This window comes from Pecten maximus, chromosome 3 (genome assembly GCF_902652985.1).
Source record: "Pecten maximus chromosome 3, xPecMax1.1, whole genome shotgun sequence".
Taxonomy (NCBI): domain Eukaryota; kingdom Metazoa; phylum Mollusca; class Bivalvia; order Pectinida; family Pectinidae; genus Pecten; species Pecten maximus.
This window is the reverse complement of record NC_047017.1, coordinates 15,812,639-15,824,635: the sequence shown is the minus strand read 5'-3', so window position 1 is coordinate 15,824,635 and position 11,997 is coordinate 15,812,639. Positions and strand designations below refer to the sequence as shown.

Sequence of the window (11,997 nt, the reverse complement as noted above, 5' to 3'; positions counted from 1 at the left end):
TCATGAATATCAACTTGCATCACTATTATGATAATTGATACTGCGCACTTTCCCTGACGGATATCATTACACCATATTGAAATGGCCGATGATCGAAAAGTTGAGCTTGACAACTCAACCGATTGATTTAAAGAGACATATAATGAAGAATCAATGAGTAGACCAATGGAGGATTTCTGTTGAATCATCGTGACACCTGGCGGAATGCCAGACCGATCTGGTGTTTGGTAGTTCAATATAATGTTAGTGTAGACTGTGGGTGTCTCCTAGCAGTTTCTTCTCTTCCACGAATACAAAAGGATGGTGTGGAGAGCAAAAGGTAACCAATTTTCTGTAAATGTCATCACTTTCGCAAAGAGTTGATTTGTTTATATAATTCCAAAGGTAAGTGCTTCCTATGTAACTAATTTATGATTGATACATATATTGCTGAATCGTTTATCTTGAGGTTTCATGTATGTTACACTTTCCAATTGCTCAATCTTTGATCTTGAGATACATAATGTTGCAAAGTTTAACAGTTTTATAGAAACACAAACAATAACGTATTTTTCGGAAGAATATACTAGAATACATCACGAATACCTCAATAATATTTCATATTTATCAAGAAGGAGGTCCTGACAAATCGTTTCAGAAATTCTATTGATAATTATTGAAGTAAATGAATATTGTATCGTTACATATATCAATCTTTTATGGTATATTATTTACGTTGATGATGGCATTGTGATAGAATCAAATGATTTATGATAATTGGCTATTTAAATTAATAATGTCGAGGTATAAGTTGGAAAGGAATCAAAACCACCTCGTGTGCCTTTTGTCATCAAACACTGTTTGAATGATCATGATGTATACCAAAGTTTGTAAATCCCACTTATTACAGGGATAGTACGGGTATATATGACTGAACAGCGAAAACGCTACTAATCCCGATACGTTGAGGTAAATTGGTAGTGTCATTACAATTGTGTGGTTTTTCATTGAATTTGATTTCTTAGCTTTCTGTTTATATGTTTCTTAATCATATGACAAATATATGACAATCATCTTACGTAGTACTAAAGGCTACATATTAACATATTTATGTACCTAATATAATATTCTCAATTAATGTATTGCAGAGAGAAGCAGACAACAAAAGGAATGACTACTCCCCCTTCGAATGTCAAAGCAGTGAGATTCAATGAGGAAGTAGAGGAAACAGAGCTGACAGGGAGATGGAGTTTTCTGAGGTATGTGATTTATTTACATAGAAATATATATTTATATAACACATTTATAACAATATGAAGACATAAAGTAAAAGTAAAAGAGTGTTACCCTTACATGCGATATGTTATTGGTGGATTATATAAAATAGACAGATTTATCACATCAGTAAATCTATGAAATGAAATCACCAAACTAATATCTTATAATATATTGATTTATTGGTTCAGTATGTCTGTGACATCATGAAATGATACTAAAATAAAGAAGTGTTTTCCAGATTCCATTATGACGTCATAATGGCGAACATTTATATTCAGAAAATATCTCAGTTCAGATGACATGGAAATCAGTATGAGGATTTTTTAAGGCATGTGATTGCATTGGTCCTATTTTGATTTCCATTTCATAGAAATGAGAGAGAAATACGTACGTATAACATGACAGGTCTGCCCGGTATAAACATTTGTACTTAAGGCTGTTGATTAGAACCAAGAAACTTAATACAACGAAATAAGTTAATTAAATTACAATTCAACTGTAAGACGTATCCAGGAACATTTCTACCACGAACATATCTAAAATAGCTTGAAACCATGACAGAAAGTAACGATGAATATTGGATATCATACAATATATCTAAAATATATTCATGTTACAATCATACTCAATCAATATGTATACGGATATATATATGATATACAATTCATTCATCAATATATGTATTTAGCATCCAAATTCCGTCTGATTAATAGTCATTTCCAACCCATTTACGTATTACAGAAAACCAATCTAGGTATTCAGTACATTGATAATAGTGTACAATTAGCTGACATTATATTGAAATATATTCCACACGAATCTATTCACACAATCGACCTATTAGTCTTAAAGAATCTGTTACATTCAGTCAACTTATGAATCAATTTTACCAAATCACCCTAAGAATCTATTATATATTTATGACCGATATGGGTTGGGGAAATAGGTTTATTAGGACAATATTGAAATACCTTGATTTGATCTTGATCTGCAATCGAGGTGTCGTCTTTATAGCATATGACGCTTACCCTGTCGGAGCGCATGACCTTATTCTCCTTTTTAAACGGTATCCATGACAATCTGTTTTATTGTTTACATTTTGTCCTTGTTTAACTGTTTTTTAGTTATACATGTAATTAGGATTGCGGTTACATGTATATATGCCCTTTTTATACATTATATTATTATATTCTTTTGAGGGGACTAGGGTCTGATGGTGTTGTTGAGGGATGGCTCAGGTCGAGGGTACTATTCCATCTTGCTATTCCAGGGCATTATCAGGCCACAGTGCCCATATAATATCACACTTACATTTTACTTTGATAATTTCAATATTCAACTGAATATTTCGCTAAAGGGTGGACTGTCATCATCCATTTCTTTCTGTCGTCTGCGTCATTCACAAAAGTAACAGTGACGTCACAATAGGTTCACGTTCAGTCTCCCGTCATATTTGAGGAGGAACGGGCATTATCGCCTCAAAGTACCCAAGCGTTTATATTATAGGAAGTCTGTATTTTGTCATGTGCTGTACGTATGATACTTAATACAACAAACATGATCACTTAATTAAAAATAATCTCATACATAGTCGATAGGTAACATTGGTTATGATGATACGATAATGATGATGGTACATCAAAATGTCGAAATTTGATTTTCAATCAATCTTGTTTATTCTAATAATGTCGATGACGTCTTTACCACGATGTATTTGCAGTGTGTAATTCTTTTGTCTTCAGCAGATAACATAAATCGCATGATATTCGCAATGCGTGTATTTAAAAATAACTGGGAAATGTCAGTTGACAAATGACCGCCAGAACGTGATCAGGTATAAAACATGATGTTATGATATTATAGAGGAAATATGAACCATGCCTGTCGAGGGGGACTTGCTTTATGACCAATGATCCATAAAGGGCGCACATACATGGGTAACAGTTTATGCCCCCCTCCCCCCTCCCCAAACGCCACCACCTCTCATTTTTGGCAAGAATATGATATATGCATTATATATCAGTAAGAAATTACAACTTTAACGCATGAATCTATTAAGTGTATCTTTCAGGAACCACTGACGATTCCTACAATGTAGTTGTATCGTGCAAGTTAATTCATTATTAATAGCCATGTTGGCCACGCTCTGTTTACTTTGCCCCTTAGCATCACTGACGAGTCTTAGAAAGACGACCCAGCAGTATGTTTCACTTCTATATTTCGGTAATATAATTATTCGGTGGACTATTATTAATAAATTGAAATATATTCCTTTCTGTGTCTATTATATAATTGTTAAATATTTCAGTGAGTTAAGTGCTTAACTGTGCATCTATTTATAAAAAAAAGAATTGCAAATCATCAGAAAGAACAAAATAAAACAAGATAATACGAAAGTGAATAAGAAATAGATGTTCTGGGGGAGTTAGAATCTTCAGCCAAAGTCAAAAACGCTGGCCATGTACATAAATATAGGACTAAAAAAAGAAACGATATCAAACAATAGAACCAGGATGATGTTGACAAAACCAAAAGAAATATTTATATTGCAACATATCTCCATTTGGATTAAGATGGTGACTATTTAACTTCTTCACAAGCAAAAAGGAGAATTTACAGTCTCAAAGTTTTTGACTTTTTCAAATGATATAATTTCTTTGAAAAAAAATCACATAGAGATCGAGTATATTAATCAGTTCAACTGCTAAAAACGAGATATCAAGTATAAAAACCGTTTTCATTGTTAACCCTCTTTTGAAAGGTAAGTATGTAAGAAACATAATCAGGCATGGGTCTGATCCGTGGACAGAAATACTTCAACCATTGTGTAAGCCTGGTGCTGACCAGCCAAACTCTTACACTCGGGTAGAGAAATTCCTGTCCACATAACACACTGATGTATATACGATTCTTCTGATATTAATGCTAGAATAATACGTACGTTATATTTCTAAAGCCATGGGAAATACAGACGTGTGGGAATAAATCTATATCTGGTTTTCTGTATATAGATACAGAGTTAAAATATTCTTAAACAAGTAGACGATATTGTGTTGGCTATACATATGCTGATATTAATATCGATACTCTATGTGATAATACAGGTAAGGCAGACGGATCCTTCCCATGTGTGTGTCTAGGTGTCATTGTGTCAAAAGATTTATCAGATTGTCAGCTTATTGTCATACCAATAACTCCTATCGCTCTATTACACGTGTTGTTCGGTAACATGAATGTATTTGAGTAACCAGTGGTGCACTGTTGGAAGGTATATTATATTGTAATAACACGGAGTTATGAATGTTTTACCTACACTGGTATAATTGGCAAGATAGCAATATGTAAAATATAGTTAATCAAAGCTTAAAATATATGTATAATGTAGCAAACAAATCGTATATTACCCCAACGATAAGGTTAGATGGTTATAACAAAAAAATGTTGAAGAGATTTGTTGCTAAATATGCATGTATTGAGAACATACATTGGCGAAAAGAAATGCTAGTATACAAAATCTGACACATGGACCAAACCTGACAATGGGCTGACGGACTGACTGAACAGACTTCATGGATATTATACCAATTAACTATTTATAAATGTGATACTCATACTGTAGAAATATATAACATTACTAATATAGATAGTAATTTACCGTCATAATTTCATTATTCATTTTTTATGAAAATACTAAAGTAGATTAAGCCGGGGAACGTCACTCCTTGTTAAAGCTGACAACGCAATGGATTTGCAGCTTTCATTTTTGCTCACTTAAGATTTAGGATTGAACCCGTTCCTTAGGTTTCCCTGAACAAGACGTAAGAACGAGTTTTTACGTATTTACCAAATGCAAAACCTGATTTTAACCTATACATGCATGGCGTGTGACGTAATTGAGACTGGCGACGCTTATCCTTCTAGAACACTTGGTATTACTCTGCTTGTGCTTTTTCATGAGTCTCCGAGTAAATATATCTTATTCATATTTTGCGAACCATTTTATAGATTTACAGATTTATAGAATACCATCATGCAAATGAAATAATAATTTTAACTTTTATAAATGAAACAGGGGGGAAATAGGAATGAAATATAAACTTGCATAGAGACATTTGAAAAAGTACGAAAGAATAAGATCGAGTGTTCCGGGAGGCTAAGCGTCTTCTGTTTCACCGACGAAAACCGACAACTGTGTTAAAGTAAACATTACTTTTGACAGATACCTCCTCACTCTTAACGACGAACTGAACCTACAGAGAGTGGCGGATACTTTGGAGGACCGAGGAGCATTGACTCCGTCACAAAAAGACCAGATCCTACAACAAACTTCCGACCGGGAAAAGACCGAGAAATGCCTGGAGCTGGTAAAGAAGTCCGGTTCTAAGTCTTACAGTCTATTGTGTGAAGTATTGAAAGACTGTGGTTACAGTCATATTGTAGAATCCCTTCAAGCTGAACAAGGCGAAGACAGTGAATGTAAGTGTATGAGAGATGACGAAGCCTTCTAACAAACATAAAACGTAGATCCGTGGAGGTAGTAAATATATAACGTAGATCCGTGGAGGTAGTTAATATATAACGTAGATCTGTGGAGGTAGTTAATATATAACGTAGATCTGTGGAGGTAGTTAATATATAACGTAGATCCGTGGAGGTAGTTAATATATAACGTAGATCTGTGGAGGTAGTAAAGATATAACGTAGATCTGTGGAGGTAGTTTATATATAACGTAGATCCGTGGAGGTAGTAAACATATAACGTAGATCCGTGGAGGTAGTAAACATATAACGTAGATCCGTGGAGGTAGTTAATATATAACGTAGATCTGTGGAGGTAGTAAAGATATAACGTAGATCTGTGGAGGTAGTTAATATATAACGTAGATCCGTGGAGGTAGTTAATATATAACGTAGATCCGTGGAGGTAGTCAATATATAACGTAGATCTGTGGAGGTAGTAAACATATAACGTAGATCTGTGGAGGTAGTTAATATATAACGTAGATCCGTGGAGGTAGTTAATATATAACGTAGATCCGTGGAGGTAGTTAATATATAACGTAGATCCGTGGAGGTAGTTAATATATAACGTAGATCCGTGGAGGTAGTTAATATATAACGTAGATCTGTGGAGGTAGTAAATATATAACGTAGATCTGTGGAGGTAGTTAATATATAACGTAGATCCGTGGAGGTAGTTAATATATAACGTAGATCCGTGGAGGTAGTTAATATATAACGTAGATCCGTGGAGGTAGTAAACATATAACGTAGATCCGTGGAGGTAGTTAATATATAACGTAGATCTGTGGAGGTAGTTTATATATAACGTAGATCCGTGGAGGTAGTTTATATATAACGTAGATCCGTGGAGGTAGTTTATATATAACGTAGATCCGTGGAGGTAGTTAATATATAACGTAGATCTTGGAGGTAGTAAACATATAACGTAGATCCGTGGAGGTAGTAAACATATAACGTAGATCCGTGGAGGTAGTAAATATATAACGTAGATCCGTGGAGGTAGTTAATATATAACGTAGATCTTGGAGGTAGTAAACATGTAACGTAGATCTGTGGAGGTAGTAAACATAAAACGTAGATCCGTGGAGGTAGTAAATATATAACGTAGATCCGTGGAGGTAGTAAACATGTAACGTAGATCTGTGGAGGTAGTTAATATATAACGTAGATCCGTGGAGGTAGTAAACATGTAACGTAGATCTGTGGAGGTAGTTAATATATAACGTAGATCTGTGGAGGTAGTTAATATATAACGTAGATCTGTGGAGGTAGTAAATATATAACGTAGATCTGTGGAGGTAGTTAATATATAACGTAGATCTGTGGAGGTAGTTAACATATAACGTAGATCCGTGGAGGTAGTTAATATATAACGTAGATCTGTGGAGGTAGTTAACATATAACGTAGATCCGTGGAGGTAGTAAACATATAACGTAGATCCGTGGAGGTAGTAAACATCTTACATAGATCCGTGGAGGTAGTAAACATATAACGTAGATCCGTGGAGGTAGTAAATATATAACGTAGATCTGTGGAGGTAGTTAATATATAACGTAGATCCGTGGACGTAGTAAATATATAACGTAGATCCGTGGAGGTAGTAAACATATAACGTAGATCCGTGGAGGTAGTAAATATATAACGTAGATCTGTGGAGGTAGTTAATATATAACGTAGATCCGTGGAGGTAGTTAATATATAACGTAGATCTGTGGAGGTAGTAAACATGTAACGTAGATCCGTGGAGGTAGTAAATATATAACGTAGATCTGTGGAGGTAGTAAATATATAACGTAGATCCGTGGAGGTAGTTAATATATAACGTAGATCCGTGGAGGTAGTTAATATATAACGTAGATCTGTGGAGGTAGTAAACATATAACGTAGATCTGTGGAGGTAGTCAACATATAACGTAGATCCGTGGAGGTAGTTAATATATAACGTAGATCCGTGGAGGTAGTTAATATATAACGTAGATCCGTGGAGGTAGTTAATATATAACGTAGATCTGTGGAGGTAGGTAGTTAATATATAACGTAGATCCGTGGAGGTAGTTAATATATAACGTAGATCTGTGGAGGTAGTAAATATATAACGTAGATCCGTGGAGGTAGTAAACATCTTACATAGATCCGTGGAGGTAGTAAACATATAACGTAGATCCGTGGAGGTAGTTAATATATAACGTAGATCTGTGGAGGTAGTTAATATATAACGTAGATCTGTGGAGGTAGTAAACATATAACGTAGATCTGTGGAGGTAGTTAATATATAACGTAGATCCGTGGAGGTAGTAAATATATAACGTAGATCCGTGGAGGTAGTAAACATATAACGTAGATCCGTGGAGGTAGTAAATATATAACGTAGATCTGTGGAGGTAGTTAACATATAACGTAGATCTGTGGAGGTAGTTAATATATAACGTAGATCCGTGGAGGTAGTTAATATATAACGTAGATCTGTGGAGGTAGTAAACATGTAACGTAGATCTGTGGAGGTAGTTAATATATAACGTAGATCTGTGGAGGTAGTAAACATGTGACGTAGATCTGTGGAGGTAGTTAATATATAACGTAGATCCGTGGAGGTAGTAAACATGTAACGTAGATCCGTGGAGGTAGTAAACATATAAGGTAGACAATTTTACTCGGTAGTAAATACAACTGTGCAATGCTGACAGAGTTGCTATTCCATAGACCAGGATTTCATCAGTAGACACCATCCATACACGTACCCGGGAACCTGTTCACGACCTTAATTTGTTTTGGGCAGCTGTCTCCTTGGTTAGCAGAATTGTCATTTTGTACAGATTTCATTTTCGACCATTTTTGTAGACACTGCTATCTTTAATGTTTTCTTGTTTTTATTCATCACCAGCCTATATTTATATGATCGTTATAGAAACAATACAACATTGTATTCTACTTTCAGATACTGACGAGTCTGAGCAGCTTCTGTTAAATATTAAAGATTTAGAGGTACAGTATACATGTATGGCAGAAATTTGTTAAACAACAAAGTATAATACGGAAATTTTCATTAGGAAAAGAAAATTTATGAATTACAACTTTTTTGAAATCCTAATAAAGTAAACATTAGTTTCATCCCCCGATATCATGAGACTGAAAGTCCACGACTAGAAAATCGCTCATTGAAAACCTTGACCGGACTTGAAACAAATTTGAATTAACGAGACCAGTTTATAATGTTACAATCAAGATGAAAACCTGAACCACTATAGGATATCGCTCTATTTTATAGGATTTAAACCATGATACAAGTGCTCTATTTTGTAGAATTTAAATCATTTGATGACAAACCATAATAGGTGTGCTCTATTTTGCAGAATTTAAATCATTTTAAGACAACCCATAATAGGTGTGTTCTATTTTGCAGATCTCAAATATCACGTTCACACCAGACATAGGAACAACACCATCCGGGGATCTCTCCGTAGTAGGAATGAAAATGTCGTTAACCGATCTCGCCAAAGATACAAAAGCATCACAGAAAGACATCGCCATTGTGATACAGAAACAATCCGACTTGGAACACCATCTCGAGGAAGTCATGAAGTCACTGGACCACGCCAAGGAGGCACTAGCACGCGAACGCGAGGAGAAATTGCAACTTCAAGAGCAATTGAGTACCAGAACTGACGATTTGGAGGATATGCAGCGGAAATATCGCGAGTTACAGAAGGCTATGGGAAAACTTAAGGAAACTAACAATAAATATCACGAAAAAGTGACAAAACTTCAAATTGACAATGAAGAGTTACGAAAAAGCACAAAGGACAAAGGAAACTTACAGACAGAGCTAGAATCGAAAAAGGAAGAGATAACTTCCCTGAAGAAGCAAATTGAAGAACAGAAACTACAGATCACGGACCAGCAGTCCTTGATCAGCGACCGGCTGGGAGTGATCGATAACATAGCAACTGAACACCAAAAGTTAAGTGATGGACAATCAAAGCTTGAAAGTTTGATCAACAGACAAAGCGAGCAAATAACGACTCTACTGACAGAAAAGGAGGAGTCACAAGGTACATTTGTCCAATCAGCAGCAGCAACTCAACTTCCAACACAACTCCATCCTGATGCTGCAAGAGAGCATGGAAAAGCTGCAGCAGCAGCTAGAAACGCAGGCCGAGCAGAACGTTATAGGTATCTACCCGTCAGAACAACATCATCGCCCAAGGCGCGGGGCGCCCTCCAAACAACCTGTCTACTACAGACCCTTCAACTCTACTGGCAAACCAGAGAACTCCAAGAATACGTTCTGGAAACACCCACAAGATAACAGAGGCAGGCATAAATGACAACTTAAAATAGTTATATGAAATATAAGCTTATTGTTTATTTATATGAGGTACATTGCCGACAAAGTGTAATAAGGATCGATTGAAAACAAAAATTAGACTGATGTATATTTTTTATACAATACCAAAAGTTACATACTTCATGTTCTTAACACCACTGGGCCAAAAGATTTAATCTAAAAGTGGATTAATATTTAACTGTATACCAAAGAATTGCAATAAAACTTACGGTCCTTTTTTTTTTTTTTTATAAGTGACCATAATTAAGACGCAGCCATCATAATTTAACCTGCTGGTGCACGATAAATTTCTATAACGTGAGTGCTATTTTTTTTTTTTTTTATTTTCTTTTTTCATTTTTGAATTTTTGTAAAAAGTAGTGCTATATCATTGCAGAAGGGGAAGCATATTTAAAGGTATTCCAGCGATTAGAGACAAGTCGGGAATTAAATTACTAAAATATTTGACTTTATTCTAGAAAGTAAATATAGAAGCATTATGATAAGGAAAATACTTGTTTGTGCATAATATCATATAGTTTTCAAATTTACCATTTTCTGCACTAGCGATAATATGTAATTAAATGTTACTAAAACTACACGAAAGAAAGCCATCAGAACTGCTCATATCGTGACGCTTATCATAAAAACTTGAAAATAACTTGACAAGAGTACTACTTGCAATTTAGCCACATATGTTAAGCGTATTAAAGGATCTTCGGAGTAATCCTTCCATGTCGTCAGTTGGTTTTTAAGGCAAGATGGAAGTACGTAATATGATAATATATTTTACTTTTAATTCATGCAACCTGAAGACATCGAAACGTATTTAATTAAATTCCAGAATAGCAAATCAATAAACACGAAAGTCTGGACTTGTCTGATGACAAATATAGATGTTAAACCATTTTTTGTAGAATTCTTGAACTTATCTATAATGTCTGTCTATATTCAAGTTATATATGTGTTAGATATAATATGAACCCTCGTAATTTATTTCTATGGCAATATGTATCATATATAAGTAAGAACTGCTATTGTAAAATACACTGTATCACCTAAATATTAAAAACCATGGTTTCCATTTAGTTTCCATTTCTTTATTCCAAATCGTCGTATTTCGCTGGCAGTGCAAATTAGAAACCGATTCTGACGTCATATGGACAATGAAGTTTCATTATAAATTGAAGATGGATTAATAAAATAGGTACCTGCATTTGATTTTGTCCTCTTCATTATGACTCGCACATGTCAAAATCCAAGTTTTCTGTGTTATATGATATGAAGTATAATAAATGAGTTTTATTCTATATGAGATTTCATGAAACAGTAAGTTTTTCCTTTGCCAATGTAAAAATAATGTTTTTTAAAAGATATGTTTCATAAACTTTATGTAAAATAAACATCATGGATACTGGATACTGCAGGAATCTATATCTATCTATAGGAATATTGTTCATATCACAGCAAAGAGAATAACATATAAATCTATATTATAAATATAGGATAATAACCGCAACATACTAAAGTGTTACTTAGAAGTTGGATCTTTTATTTGTCAACTAGTTTCGACCCTGTCGCAGGATCTTCATCAGGACCCCTGAGATAGGGTTGAAACTAGTCGACAAATAAAATATCCAACTTATTAGTAATGCTCGAGCATGTTGTGGTTATAATCCTATATTTATAATTAGTTTATCCGCTCTAACTGCCCGGCATACTTCATGGTATCTATACTCAACGTGAAGTACCACACTTAGAGACCCACTAATTTCCAGCCGACGTTGGCTCATATCTTTAGTACTAAGTCTATGTTGGTATTACCAAACAATTCTGATTCAACTGCCTGGTGCCTAGTTTTGCCTTTTACTCTAGGTATATCAACCTTCAA

General features: G+C 34.7%; 1 protein-coding gene across 1 annotated transcript; it reads left to right on the top strand.

Annotated features, from left to right (window-relative positions):
• Window positions 1–1,137: 1,137 nt before the first annotated feature.
• On the top strand, window positions 1,138–11,181 carry LOC117324639 (golgin IMH1-like). Its single transcript, XM_033880564.1, is given in 5 exon segments — window positions 1,138–1,238; window positions 5,477–5,733; window positions 8,718–8,764; window positions 9,183–9,820; window positions 9,822–11,181. Coding segments are annotated over 5 exon segments (1,317 nt in total). The 5' UTR covers window positions 1,138–1,149; the 3' UTR covers window positions 10,108–11,181.
• Window positions 11,182–11,997: the final 816 nt, after the last annotated feature.